At 37.6% G+C, this 15,691-nt stretch overlaps 1 protein-coding gene across 2 annotated transcripts in view; it reads left to right on the top strand.

Moving 5' to 3' along the window:
• Window positions 1–5,667: 5,667 nt before the first annotated feature.
• The window catches only part of LOC105682879 (lymphocyte antigen 6G), a 50,456-nt gene continuing 40,432 nt past the window's right edge, over window positions 5,668–15,691 (top strand). Inside the window, exons 1-2 of one of the 2 annotated variants that reach the window (XM_048657952.1) lie at window positions 5,668–6,320; window positions 6,688–7,234. In XM_048657952.1, coding sequence (XP_048513909.1) covers window positions 7,147–7,234 — 88 coding nt within the window. In that variant the 5' untranslated portion in view covers window positions 5,668–6,320; window positions 6,688–7,146. The remainder of the gene's footprint in view (window positions 6,321–6,687; window positions 7,235–15,691) is intronic. The other variant, XM_048657953.1, reaches the window with a different exon arrangement.

Here is a 15,691-nt window from a genome sequence, read left to right as displayed (position 1 = left end):
TTTTGTCGCTAGTTTTGGTTTTCTTTGGTAAAAAAAACTTTCAACTGATACAACGAGTCTCAACAATGCTTTAACTTTGATGTTCGACTTCAATGTTCCATCTCAATGTTTCAAAATCAATTTTGAATGTTTAAATGTATTTCTACCGCTCAATTTTTAATTTTGCCATTGAAACTGCTAATTAGTTCTTTGATGCATGACTACTAGCTTACATCATATCCATTTGCATGAAGTATGAACGAATTACACCGATCATTACTCAAGAAAGAGAAGAAAAAGAGATGAGAGAAAGGAAATCAGAGCTGACACGATTGATTTTATAATGAAGAAAAAAGAAGGAAAAAAAATTAATAATCCTCTAAATATTGCTTGTTTGCAAGCGACACTGAAATTCGAGATTGTTATTTCTGAACATTTGCTTTGTAAGGTTTCGCCAATAAACTCTTAAGGATCCTGAAGAGGGTCAAAATCTTTGATGCTGCAGAATCAGCAGTTTTCCGACCTTAACCGCGGAAAAAAAGAGGAAAAAAAGATCCCCGTTCCTCGCGCGATGAAATTGAATTAATGCGATAGCGAGGAGGGGAGAAAAGAAAAGAAGAAAATGAATGAGAAACAAGACCTGTAAATAATCGTTGGAAAGTTTCAAAATAGCTGTTCATTCATGTAATACACGCCGGTAAATCTAATTACATTAGAAGGAAAAGAGGATTAACGAAAAAAAAATTGAGAATAGTAAAAAACTATTATTTCATTTTCCATTTTCAAAAGTGGAGTAGCTCGGTTAAGGTCGTGAGAAGTAATAGTAATATGGTAGTGGCGTTACATTTGTACGCAGCAGACAACGCGCGCGAGTGGCGGTAATTAAATTCGGTCATTCCGGTGGCTAAAACGTTTCCTCACGACCTAGAATTTAATAAGCAGCTGCAGATATACTCTCCACCCGGAATTTTGGTTATTAACCGCAGTATAATGCTTTCTTTTTATTTTTGCAGTTTTTATTCCCTTCCTTTTTTACACTCTGCGTATAATGGTCATGAACAATTGGAGTAAAAACCGCATTGCGTATGCTCGGCTATTATATCCGGATAACGAATATGAATGCGAAATTATCTATGTCCAATCAATCTTCCGAACCATTTTCATGGGAGAGACGTGAATTGAAAGAAAAAAAAAAAAAAAAAAAACGTCAGTTCTAAAAACCGTGACCAATTTGCATTCACGATTTATACTCAACAACTGCGTTTCGCTTCACTCGGTCAGTCGGTTCGCGAAAGAAGATAATTTTTGACCGCACCCGTGCAATTCCGACACTAGATTCCGGTCCACGATGCTTACTAATCCTTACAGACCATATATAACGTCACAAGAAGACCCTCCGGGAAATAGTTGCAACTATATTACTTGAAGTTCAGTTGATAGCACAGGTATATAGCGTTTAGCAGTTGCGGGTTAAAATAGTTTAAGAAGTATTCCAGTAAACTTTGATGTGTGCGAATACTGTTGCAAAGTTTGAGTCGTACTTTTTCCACTATCCAAAGAAGAACGATTATAGTTAAACGAGTAACTCTGCATAGGTAGGGATACTTCTGTTACACGACTACGTCGAGAAAAAGACACTAGAAAAATGAGGTACCCACGTGGATAATAAATCCTATTCGGAAGTTTAAGATATCCTAATCCTGTGAATGAAATAATTTCTTCACCCTCGAGGATTAATATTTTCATTTTATCTATCCATCTTCTTCGGAGGACTCTGTAAATTTTTATTCAATTTTAGCAGCGTACGGGGTATACTCAATTTAATACGATACTCGCACGAACCAAGTATATTCCACGTATGAGAAGGTCCTCGAGGAAATTCGAATGAGAGCGCGTTTTACGAGATGTTACGATTTTGTGGGATTCGAATCGGATTGAAGAGGGTCACTACTATTCGTGGAACGTATTTTATTTCTATTTTTTGTTTTTTTTTTTGTTTTTTTTGCGTCCTGAAAGTCCTGCAAATAAAATTCACTCACGATAATAACCTGCGATTTAAAAGCTCATCTGCCAGAACATCCTCAGCATAAAAATCGTCCCGAGGTTTAGACCAAAATCGCATATTCATTGCATGTACATAGTTTCCAAAGTTACAATCAACCTAATTCTTTATATACCTCATAAAAGACCACATCGATGAAAATAACGAGATAATTATTATACTCGTACATAATGAGTGAACACGCCAATGTGCAATATATGACTTGTTTTATAATTGTAAGAAAGATAAAAATTGTAAAGGCAGGAAGCGAGACAGGGGGCGGGGGATCAAAGCTGTGTAAGCTCATTCGGGGTGTGTGTAAGGTATGTGGAGATTAATAAGAAGTCAAAAAAGTAGAAAAGAGAAAGAGAAGTAATAGAGAGTGAAGTAAATGGGAAGACCAAAGAGAAGAAAAAAGAAACGAAAACTGAGAGTGAAAAAAATGTTCAAAGAGAACAGCACGTACCGAACACACATTTACATCTTTTTATTATCTGTACAGGTGTGTAGAGAAATGGTTTCCGTACGTTTCAATTTTTCGCTCTTTTAATTGGAGGTATGTGTAGACGTGTACAATAACCGTACGTACGTATACGTGTGTATCTCGGTCGATTTTCCACGCAACATTTGGGTCGGATTGCTTGCACAAAAGCAATATACACGTGGAACAAAAGAATCCGAAATGACAGGAGCTTTTTAGATCCACCTGCTTGATATAGGTGGATACGTAAGGGTATATCCATGTAGTTAGAATATATGTATATTACGTACAATACACATGTAAATACCTAATGCCTTGTGCCGTACACGTCACGAAGAAAATAAAAAAAAAATCTCCACCTGGTTTACACCCTGCACAATTACTCAAACGCCTCTTTGATGTAGTTCTGATTGTCAACGCGTAAAAAAAAAAGACCAAAACGAAAGAATCCTACACGATATTTTTCGCTTTTGAGTAAAAATAAAATTTTACAAATAGGCTGAATTGATTATTTTCAACAATTCACCCCGGGGAATTTTCCGATAATTAAAACACGAGTACGTATTCATAAAAACCAAAAGATTGGGGATAATCAATTTTTGGTTCGTCAAAAAATGCTGTGATTGGGAAAAAAAAAAATGTCCCTAATCGTAAACGGGTTTGGTTACGGAAGAGAAAAAAATACTAAATACTTTTCGATGGGTACGATCGAAAAAAAGAAAGTGAAAAATGTAAAAATAAAAAAAAAAAGAAGCAGAGAGAGAAACGTAATGAAATAAAAGAAAAAAAAAAAAAAAAAGATTTGCATAGAGAATGGTATTTAGCATAACATTCTATTGTGAAAACGAACGAGGCTTTTGCACAGGGGGATTATATAGATGGAGGGAAAGATGAAATGAATTTTTTATGACAGAGAAATGGGGATATACCTATCACTGATGTATACGTTATAGCCGTATACGTGTGTACGTATATGTTTTAGAAAAATGAATATTTTCAATTTTTTTTTTTTTTCACCTTTCATTCAATTATTCTCTTTTTCTTTTTGCCTATATAGCTCATTCGGCGGAAACGTGCGAACTAGTTGTCTGATACCTATACGTGCGCCGTGGATACTATAGGTAATCGTTCTGCAAATATCTGCGTGGCAATCAAGGTGAGTGATAAACCAAGTTGATGGATTTAGTTGGCTCAGTCCCCGTACATATACGTATGTATATATTTATATAGGTATACCGCGTCGGTAAATGGTACGTACATAAAGGTATATATATACATTTAAACGTATGTATTCTGTATTCATATACATGTACATTGGTTATCCAGATTCTCCAACCGCCTCCAACCCTCAGGTACTTTTCCCCACGTAGAATACACCCAACAACGTCAGGAAGTGTGATTAAGGCGAATCCCGAGGATACATGTGGACCGATTTAAATCAATTTTATACGTATGTCTATTGGATTTACTAGCTGGATAAATATATATGTAGAATACATAAAAGTGCAACAGCTGCAGTACCGGGGAAAAATGCCAATTTTTCCATCGCGAATTGCGGTTTGCAGTTTTAATCAAAATATCTTTATAAAATCGAAGCTCCACCGATTTATCTCTTTCTTCCGATCGTTTTGAAGAAAAATCTATTCTGCATATCCGTGATCATTATAGTCTTCGATTTCTCAGTTTCATTCGAGATTCTTTGTTTATTCTTAATCAAGATTAAATTAACTAACAATAAGTATAAGTTGACTTGTCTCCTTAATTCGACTATCTCCCTTCCATTTTCATTTTCAGTTTGTTTTTGACGTGTGATTTTTATCGCTAATTCTTTTTCACGCTAGTTTTAATTTTATTGCCGATGTTTTTTTTTTTCTAGAAAGCAAAGTGAAAAGAAAGTGAAAGATAAAATTAAGTTGGGTAGAGATTTAGTTGAATTTTCTTTTCGTTTTACTCGCATCTATTTTTCCTTTTTTCTCGAGAAAAAAAGACCCACTGCATCTTGTTGGAGGAAAAAGGAAGTAAAAAGGGATCAACAGCGGACGTGAAATTGAACGAAGGACATAGCAGCGGGACACGTCGGTCGGTGTCACGTAGTGGAAGCCGTTTCTACTATACGAGGAAATTCGAACTTTGATCAATGGAAAAAGCGAACGGAGTCAATTTTAACCTTTAAAGTCCTAAAATTCGACGGGCGTCGAGCTTCGAACAAGTCGGGGATTTTCGTTCATTTGAGGGTTGAAAAGTGCGATAAAAAATATCTCAATTATATTTACGTACATCGTGCGCGAAAAATAAATCGCTTGAAAATCCACAGGCAACTATACTGTACCAGAGATTTTACATGGGATCAGTTTTGTTCAGATTTTATTTCTTTTTTGTCTGAGGTTCGAGAAGTGTCTGAACGACGTGTTTTTCGCTTCTTGGATTTCAAGTCCTCGAGACTTTTCGTTTCCGTACAGATTACCCCTCGGCCTTGTGTACGGTTTGCATGTACCACCGAACCAATCCCCTCCTCATTTCACCCTAATCGCGTGAAAAGCAAAAGAAGGTGAAAGGGCAGAGAGAAAAAGCAAAAAAAAAAAAAAAAAACCAGAGAATCCACCCCCGAAACTTATCCCCTCCGCGATCTCGTAGTTCGCTTCTGCTTTTTAACCCCAATCTCACGGCTGTTTCTCGGAATTTTTTTCTCCGTTTTTCCCCCCTTTTCGTCAACCGAAAAAGCTGTAAAAAATATATATATCTATATATCTACATCGCACGTTTATGCGGGTGAAGAAAAAGGATATTTCGTACAATCTGAAAAAACTTGTTAGAAAAAGATGAATATGATCATCCGTCGCGAGCAAAATTAAAATTTGCAAATTTAGATACACCGGAGAGGGAAGGGGTGAAAAAAATCCATATCCGATCCAAAGACTTTTAGCGATCGAAAAAAATTTCGTGCCGCAATTTCCTGATATCGATTAAAATCGATGTAATTTTTTGCGAATAGTTTGATCTCATTTTCCTACAGTTAGTTTCGTCGTTGGAAGGTACAATGGGAGTGAGTTCGTGTACGAGTGTACGAGAATAATAGGGAAAATTGGTATCAGAAAATCATGTGATATCCAGCCGCGTTGCGCACAAGATTCTTCGCGTCCGTTGAGCACAAGGGTTTGCGCGAAACTGTATGTCAGTTGAACAGCGACGCCGCTGACGACGCAGGTAAAAAGCGACGCTCTCCCTTGATCCAGAAGAGGATTATTACATCTCTCATCCGTACATCTGATACACATTGTAGAAACCGGAAGAGAACGAAAAATAAAAAAACAGAGAAAAAAACCGAAACGAAACGAAACGAAAAAGAAAAAAAAAAAAAAAAAGTCAAAAAAGAAAACTACATCTTATACGCAATTATATATATTAATTAACTAACGCGCTTATAGATATATATATATATATTCGTACATAAAATACAATAAGTTCTTATTGATTTACCAGAAAAAAAACAAAATAAAATAAAATAAATACCTATAATAATATTTATATAAATACATAATACAATATTAACGTATATATAAACGTAGTTGCAGCGATCCGATTCACGTAACTGATCGCAAAAATTTTCTAACAATTTCGTTGTTACTGTTATTATTGTTATAAGTTTTTTGGTTTTCATTCCTTCCCCTCTCTCTGTCTCTTGTCTTTCGAAAAGAAACGATTCGAAGATCGAAGATTTTCATTGCCGATCTCGTGTACATACGATATGAGAAGTCGGATCGGTACGATATAAGTGAGAAACTTTGGACCGCAAGAGAAGTAAAGCAGCTAGAAAAGGAAGTAAGAAATTTTCTCGTTTTTTCGATTCACCGGTTCGATTGCTCTCCAGATATTTGCCGCTTATAGACCAGAGATAAAATTGATCGCCCGATATACCGAAGTTTCGTTTGACGTGGAAAGACGTATAACCGAAATTGATCCTCGAAAACGAGGAGAATACTAATCAAAGTCTTTAACAAACTCCGATAAGTTTTCTAAGCCCTGTGCTGCAGCGTAAAAAGTGTATAATTGGAAGCTCGATCGCCAACTGAACGAAGAAAGAGGATAAAAAGATAAAAAGGAACTTCGAGCTTTCTTTCGGTATTATTCTTTTCCCCTGTCTTCCTATCTCTTTCCGAGTATCTTTTTTTTCTCTAAACTTTTTTAGAATCCACACCGCTGAAGAGATCACATTTTATATACGTGCAATAAATGATAAAGTGTAACGCGCTAAGATCATCGAACTTTCCATAAATTCGTCTCTATAGTTATCGTAAACTTTAGTGAGAACGATATAAACCGTTAATCGACTTTATAGATTCATCGATCGCTGACAACGACGAGATAGAAAAAGATCACGTATTAAATAGAAAAAAAAAAAAAAAAACTAGTTCTGCGTCGAGATTCCGTAATTTTTAAACCGCGATTTATGAAACTGCATCTGCGCGTATAACGGAAAAGTCGAAAGCTCGATATCTACTTTGTGCTGAAAAAATTATTTCAAATAAATATAAAAGTAACAGTGAAAAAGTGCTCTTTTAGCACGTAGAGGAACCAAAAAAAAAAAAAAAACCGTAAAAATTAAATAAGCTACATCAATAAAAATCGTGACCTTAAAATAAACGCGATGTCGTCCTCTTCGTGTAATTCTTCGTCATCTTCAGTGAAATTCTACGCAAGGATCACCATTTTACTATTTTGCGGATTGTGCATCGGTAAGTTTTCTCCTTATTCACCCGAGTTTATTTCATCATTCAATTTTTCATCGATCGAAACTCCAGTCAGAAATGAAACCGTTGGGAAATTTTGAAAAAGAAAAAAACAGGTTCGGAGAGAAATAGAAATCAATTCGGTCTATGAAGATAAAAAAAAAAAAAACGAGGGGAAAATGAAGAGGGAAAAAATAACGTCCGACGTGTTTTCGAGGCATAAAAAGCAACATTTCGCTAGAGAATCGAATCAGACTAAGTGCATGTACGCGGCAAACGCATAGAATTGCGTTTTATCGTTATAATAATGCGATACGTACATTTTATCTTTCGGATACACGCACACATGTGGATAGAGCGCAGGTCGTATGAAAGGTGATTTTCTGATTCTTATCAAAAAATGGGGACATCAGGACAATTGCAGTTGGATTTTTTTCTTTCCTTTTTATTTTATCTTTCTTCGTTGTGTCCATAGAATACGTACGTGCGTAATGAGGATACCCACTTTCCTATATATTTATCCATCTTCATAACAATTGCGGTAGAAAAAATAACGCTTTTCCAGAAAGATAAAGCCTTACCAGGACAAAATATAAGAAAGAAAGAAAGAAGAAAAACTAAGTGAAATCGCCGTAACAAAAAATCCGAATAGATTTTATTACAGAGATGGGAAAAAAGGAAGAGCAAAAAATGAAATAAGAGTGAACAAATAAAATTATACTCTCTCCAAAAACTAGAAAAAAAAAAACGCGATGAAAATAATAAAAATAAAAGTATAATATATATAACTAGCTGTAATAAAAGATAATTTGTGGGCAAAGTTTTATCCCTATACGTATGATAAATAGAGAGCAAAAAAAAAAAGTATAGAAATAAAATCGAAATGATAAAACGAGAATAAAGAAAGAAAGAAAGAAAGAAAAAAGAAATGATAGTAATAATGTAGATCTACCAACCGTGCGGATAGGTTGAAAACACATAGTCATAAGGGAATTGCGCATTATCGGAATTCATTAGAATCTTATTGTGGTCCTAATGCTGCAGAGTTCTTTTATATTCTTTTTATTCCTCTTCTCTGGTACTCCCAATCGCCCGTTACGTACAAATTTCGGTCATCGTACGACCTCTGATTTCGTTGTTCCGATGATAAAGTTTTTGAGAAAATTTTTACGACGAAAATCTACGTACAATTTTTGCAGAAAAAATGTTCTCTTCTCTTTCAATGTCAAATTGAGTTCAAAAAAGGAGAAGAAACGTAGATTAGGATTATGAAAAATAGGATACGGACTGTTATGAAACGATTTGGCATGGAATGCCCCATACACGGATGTATAAATCGCGTTGGCAGCTGAGATTCGAAAATCTATGACTGATAAGCTGGCGTGATGCCTAGATGCATGAATTAATACGTGTGTAACGTCCATCGAGGGGAAAAAGAAGAGAGAATGAGAAAATCGGAAGACCCTGCAGGAAAGATAAAAAAAAAAAAAAATATACCCAACGGAAAAAACCCCGAAATTAGAAAAAGAAAAACCGAGGACCCTACGAATCAATCCCGACGGAGAAAACGAGAAGTTTCTGTCAAGCGAAGAAACGAAAAAAAAAATAAATAAATACAGCACTGCATTCCGAATTGGCTGTCGTAATATCAAAGCGAGTGGATTTTCCACTACTTTTGACTAGTATGCGTCCGTACAGAGGTAGTAAAATTGACGTTCAATTCATTTTTCGCTTTTTATGTATTTTTTATTTTTATTTTTATTTTTTTTTCATTCGCATACTTATGGCGTGTATGGTTCACGGTACTGTACGACCCTATCCTCTCGCCTGCATGCGAACGCGAACCTTTTAATTTTTAATTAATTAATCTGCCCGCGATATTCGAAAAACTTATAAACACTAATTAATATTCTGCAGCTAACGTGAACTGCTTTATACACATATTACTGCACACATTACTTTGAAAGTTTTACAACAAAGCGTACACGCGATAACGAAAAAAATTATTATTATTATATTGTTAGTAATATCCCAACGTTTGTACGGCACATTTTTCTTTCTTTCCTTTTCCTTTTTTTTGTTGTTTTTTTTTGCTTTCTAATGACATTTAATCACGACAATTTTTTTTCCGCCCACATATAACCCGGTCGCGCGAAAATTGTCGAGAATTTTACCCGATAAATTTTCCACACAACATTAAACACCGTTGATGATAGAAAAAAAAAATTCTTAAAAATTTTCATCCGTCAAACTTGCACTAACGAAAGTTGGCGCAATTCTTTTCATCGTTTTTGGATTGCGAAAATTTCTTTTCTATCAACGAAAACTGTGAATATAGATTCCCATCGCGTTTCGAAGGGGGTAATCGAGATTTTGAGACGAAAATTTCAAAAATTCATTCATTTGAGAGGGATTTTTTCCTTGCTGCACTTTTTTTTTTCCATCTTACCCTTAACGAAACAACGGTGGGAATCGTTGGTACAGGATAATTCCACGTGAATTGATGGAGTTTCAGCTGGGGGATTTAGGGGACGTTTAAAATCAGGTTAATGCTCGCTTATATATTCGTAGGTACCTTGTACGTCTTGCGGGCGTACGTGTACGACAAATGTGAAACGCATTGGAGGGCAGCAGATGTCGAGTCCGATGTAGGTACGCGTTAAATCGGTAGTAACCGTGGGCCCCACACTAGTCATTAATTATCGCTATCCAACGGTACACTTAGTCCAACAGCCCAACCTGAACTTAACAAACCTAAAATCCAATAGGTAACCCTGACCCAATGCTGCTAACCACCTACCTTACATCGAACGTTATGTACACGTGTGCCCGTTATATCCTGTAGATGTTCTCTTATCGGATTTCGACATGTCTGCAGACGGGATTATCGAGACGGGCGTTTATTGCTTCCAATTTCGCAGTTCAAACCCCCCGAGGAATCGGACCAAAGTCAAGATATAAGTACGAATAGATCTGCGAATTTTTCGCTCAACGCGGCGATTTTCTTTTTACTTTATTTATTTATTTTTTTTTTCATCGCGCGATTCCCCAAACCGTTCTCAAGCTTTTCAGAATCCTTTTCCGGTGTTCGATTTGAATTTTTGAACAGCGACGACGAGAGAGAGAGAGAGAGAGAAACAAAGGGAAAGACAAATTTCAAACAGACAAAAATGGACTGACGCCATTCGCCCGTTTCTACAGAAATGAACGAAATCAAAGAGCGCGCTTTTATTTCGCTCTCCGATATTAAAGCTTCGGGCAAAATGCATCGGAGTTATGATATGTCGCGTCTGGATCGAACGATTCGAAATCCCGAAATTTTTCGATTCGCTTCCAACCGACCCGAAAGAATCTTTTTTTTTTTTCCCCGAAAAAAATTCGATTCGTGCGCACCGCGAACTGGATATTTGGTTCTTTTTTCGAAAATTTGTTTTCCAGCTTTTTTCCGGTAGATACTACGTAAAAATTATTCATCCTCCCCGTGGTACGCAATCTTATACGTTTCGTGCGTGAAATTGCCTGAGCCTTTTTTTCGTTTCACTTTTTTTTTTTTTTTTTTTCTTCCCCTACATTCGACGGTCGTGACGTGCGAAAAACTTGTTAAATAAAAAAAAATAAGCAATCGTTTACACGCCGCGGTTCACGCGGCGTCGTTTCATATTACGCGGAGACAAATGTTCATTGCAAGTAGATCAAAGCACGCTGCTCGTGTAGGTATACACGAATAAAGCTTTTCGCTCACGAAATTCTCAGCGTCGCTGTTTAACCGAAATTAAACGAGAAATTACTTCGAGGTAAAAATTTAGCCGGTACAAAAAAAAAGTTCGTGACAATTTACGATGAAAAATTATTTTATCACGTGGTAAAAAGAAATTTCCGAAGCGTGGGTAATCGTGTTCTTTTTGGGTATGATAACGTCGAATTCGTTTCAACGAGAAGAAAAGTAGACACAAAGAGAAAGATAAAAATATCTCATCACTCGGGAAAACGAACAACTGTATCATTTCGAATCGAAAAAAGCACATCCGTCTTGAGTCGTAACGAAATCCCTTCGGAACGAACTAATTTTCATTTCACGTACCTTACACCCCTAGTTTCCCGGTGAATTTTTTCGAAATTTTCTCGCTGCAGTTAAATTAATATTGCACAAGTGTGTGTGCTCACTCCCTTACGGGAATAGTAGATCCCGTAACATGAAACTCGAGAGAAAGATAAAAAGAAAAAAAAAAATAAAATCACCAAGAAAAATGTAAGAAAACTTAAGGAGTCGCGTGAAATAATATTTCCGCATTATGTGCCGTAAAACGTGAACCTTGACCCGCGGAATGCTGAATAATTTGAGCACCGGGTGTGTAAAGATTTCTGTTTGCTTTTTGTAAATTGACAAAAAAACAAAAAAAATAGGGGGAATGGGAAAAAAAGCATCTTCAACATCGCTTTTGAATATAAGTGCGCGCACTACCGTAGCTTCTTCTTTCACTAATAACTTCTTTCTTTTTTTCTTTCTGTTTCTTTTTTTTCTTTTTTCGCGTTCCCGAGGCGTCAAGCTCTTTTCAATAAAAAAACCGCGCAAACTTTTCCAACTACTGCACCACCCCACAATCTCGTATAGTGCGAAAAGCACGAAAAAGAAAGAGATCGTGACAGCACGCGTTTTATACGAGCTATTTTTAAAATTGGGCCCACACAGAACAATACCCCATTTCGAAACATCGTTTCATTGCTTTTTCTTCTAATTGTAAGTTAAACCTAATTGTATAATTATGGTGTAGAGTAGAGAACGTGGCGGGGTGGAGTGAGGGGGCCTTAATTTGTCGTTAACTAGTTAAGGAATCCCGGCATTGTTTTATGACGAATGATTAATTAAAGGTTTGTTAATCGTGTATAAATATTCAGTTGCCTTTAATTAAACTTGGGACGAGGTTCGTTAGATAAAGTCATGCGATAGAAACGCCTCGCGGTTACCGCCTATAATTCAGTGCAGCGTTGTCCGTTGCCCGCGATAATTTCTGGTGTGTATAACACACGGGGAGGGAGGGGAGGGGGGGATATTGTTCTTGTTTGAGTTCTTCTCGCGGCGTTTATTGGCGAAGGATATAAATTATTGTGTGTGGGGAAATTTTAGTTATTCCGTCTGCGAGGTTTTATCCGGTGATTTATGTACACGCGTAGGTACATACGTATGTAGACGAGGCGAAATTCGTGCGACATCGGGGTGGAGAGGACGGGGGCCAAAGTGAAACGAAAATAAGGGAGGAATCAGGGGAAGGGGGGGGGGGGCGGAAAAAGTAAGAATGAGAATAAATGGAGAGAACATACCGAAAGACGGAAGAGAAGAGGGTGGTCGTCGTCGTCGTCGCCGGCGTTTCTGTTCTTCCGCAACGACGGAAAGTCACGAAAGAATAATACACTGGAAGGGATAATACCGTACTCGACATGATATACGGAGGAGCTACACAAGCAATTCTCTACACTGTTTATCACGCTTTCTCATTCTACATCGCGCAGCGCGAGAGACTTCGATGCTCTAAATTTACCTCGTGCCTTTTATGCGCGACGTACTTTGTATTTTGATTTTTATTGCTGAAGTCTAACCCCTCGCACAACGACAAATCCCTCTTTCGAATTATTGTTCACAAATTGTGCTGGGAGAAAAATGATCTACAAATCTTCTGCTGAATTGGGAAGGAAAAATTTCGGATTGATATGAAACTTACGGGATCTACGTGAAATGGAATTATCCACATTAATGCACTGAATTGTTCTACATCGATTGAAATGATTGAAAAATCCCCAATTTTTCGCTTTCTGGAGCATAAAAAATGAGATATATCTGAATGAAAAAAAATCGTAGCTCAATTTGACCAACGGATTCGTGTTCCTGAGGTCAAAATACATTAAAAAAGTGTCATTCAATCAATTTTAAAGAATAAAAAAATTTGCCTAAAATTTGAAAATTTTCCGAAGGGGTTTGAACCCTCGAAGTTTTTTTCATTTTTAGGTAAAAAATCAACATTTTTTCTAATTGGATTTTATGTGCTATTCTCATGTAATTTGATCTCAGGAATCCAAATCTAGAAGTCGAATTGATCTATCTATTAAACCGAAAAAGCTATCGCTAATTTACCGATCGAGAACGCGAGAACATCGAAATACCTCTATGGGATTCAACGGAGCTTTTCTTCACACCTGCCGCGTATTATTTCGTTCGTTCTCAGGTCGAAGTAAAGTAAGCTTGGGGGGGGTTGGGGGAGGGGGAGAGGGGGTGGGGTGAAGTGTATTCAAGTTCCTTCCCTCATCTCGTATAATGCACACGAATTTATGTACGAGTCTAGATAGAGAGAGAATCGTAGTTGTCTCTGCCAGCCAGAAGAATATCGCGTATCATTTTGAGTTTCACGTATTTTGTCGCCTCGTTTACGGTGGGCTGAATATACATAACCCACCTGGTATTGTACACGTACCGTTCATACATATATTATACCCATCTAGGAATACGGCCACGTAACGTAGGGGCGTGCTTTTCAGGGCAAGTGTGTGCAGAGTTCATCCTCTAGACGCCTTTTCTTTTTCTCGCAGAGCCCTTGGAAGCTCGTTCGCCCGGGTGGAGCGCGTCATTGTTAGGCAAACCACCTGCTTTTCTCGCTCGCGAGTGTTACGTAGGTATTCGTACACACGTAGTAAATATACGTAGGTACATATATATAATACGTGTGCTCAAATTTTTTAGGGAAAAAAAGTCGAAAAATAGAAGAAAAAAAAAAACCACCGGTAAAAGCCAGAATATTGCGAACTATCGGTGAGTCGGATTTCGCGTGGGGAAAAAAAAATTAAAAAAAAAAAGATTCGACAATGTTGTTAAATTGAAGAAAAACCTTGTTCCGAGTTCGCGAGGTACGCAAAAAACTTCGTCGTCCGTAATACCGATTGCAAGAATCGAGCGAGGAGAGAGAAAAAAAAAAAGTAGCTCGACCAAGAGACCTCAGCTTTTTCGCGGTAGGCATATCTAATTTTCAGGAATGAAGGGGTAAGTAATCACAGAAAGATCGTGCTTGAAAATTGGAAGCTGATCAAACAACTAATTTTGCTCGGTAACTTATCCGAACGAGGTACGGAGGCGAAAGATTTTTTTTTTTTTTTTTCAAAGAAAATCGCAAAATCTCGGGAGCTTTTCCCTTCTGTTTCCGTTTTGTGCGGAACGTCGCATATTATTTCTTCGCGTTCGCGAGCGAAGGGTTTCAGTTACATTATGCGGGACAAAATAACGTGGCGAGGGTAAAAATTCGCGGTGTTTTTTCAAGCTCCTTGCGTACGTTACGTACGTATGCAAAACTTTGGTAAAATTTTCAAGTTCCGACAAGAAAAAGAGAGAGAGAGAGACGCGGTTATAAACGTTTTTGCAATCTTTACGCTCATCTGGTTCGCACTCATCTGCATGAGACGTATTCGACTACTAGCGCGCCGAGGAGTTAAGTTTACGGCAGGTTGGCGGTAGATAATATTTCAAACATGTCAGGCACAGACCCAAACCCAGACGAATTTTCCCTCTTCCAGTTCCCTTCGAAAAAGCCAAAAGGTGTGCGGCGTTCCTACCTCGCTATTTTCTCCAGCTCTCCCATAAGCACACACGTAAGCAGCTTTCGACAAACTTGCTCGCTCAGTTGCTCCTTTCTTACACTATTTTACCACCCTGGTTCCGTCCCCGTCTCGTTCCATGGGGGGTGTATCTCTAGTTTTCCCTGTCCTCTCCTTCATTCGCTGATCCGTAAGCTCCGACGTTTTTCGCTTTTACCTTACGTCCTTGCGTTCGTTTTCTATTTTTCTCTTTCTTTGTTCTTCGCTCGTTTCCACGCCTCCGTTACGACTCAACGGGACAACGCGTCACCCTCCTCCCTTGTTCTTTCTCAGTCTCCGATTTTCTCCTTTTTTTTTTCCTCTCTTCATTTTCATCCCTCTGTCGTCCGACGAGTATACCGCGGCGGTAAACAAAAACAACTTTTGTAAGAAGACGGAATACTGTTTTGGTTTCGTTCCACTGCCGTCACCTCGTCGTCGTATTTCAATCCCATTTGAAAAACAACACCCTTTATACGTGTAAAGCTTGCTCTTTCCCAGTTTTCGTCATTTTTTCCCTTCCTCCTTTTTCTCTCTCTCTCTCTCCCCTCTCTTTCCTCATTCCTTCTTCTCATCCCCATCCCCCCTCCTCTCTCTTCTCATCGTCCGACCAAAGTAGGCATTGTTCGCGTAATGACAAAGGATGATGACAAAAAAAAGGAAAAAACAAAATAAAGAATAAAAAATAAAAAAAAAAAAAAACAACGTAAACAGAAAATAAAGTAGGAAAAAAAAAAAAAAATACAAGCTCCGGAAAAGTGGGCCTATCGAGATAGCGACGGTGTGATGTAAAAAAAAAGAAATTAATTCCGTTTGCAAAAAAAACCTTCCACGACGTGTTAAATTTGA

This window comes from Athalia rosae, chromosome 7 (genome assembly GCF_917208135.1).
Source record: "Athalia rosae chromosome 7, iyAthRosa1.1, whole genome shotgun sequence".
Taxonomy (NCBI): Eukaryota; Metazoa; Arthropoda; class Insecta; order Hymenoptera; family Athaliidae; genus Athalia; species Athalia rosae.
The sequence above is the reverse complement of the archived record's forward strand: the minus strand, read 5'-3'. Positions and strand labels throughout refer to the sequence as shown.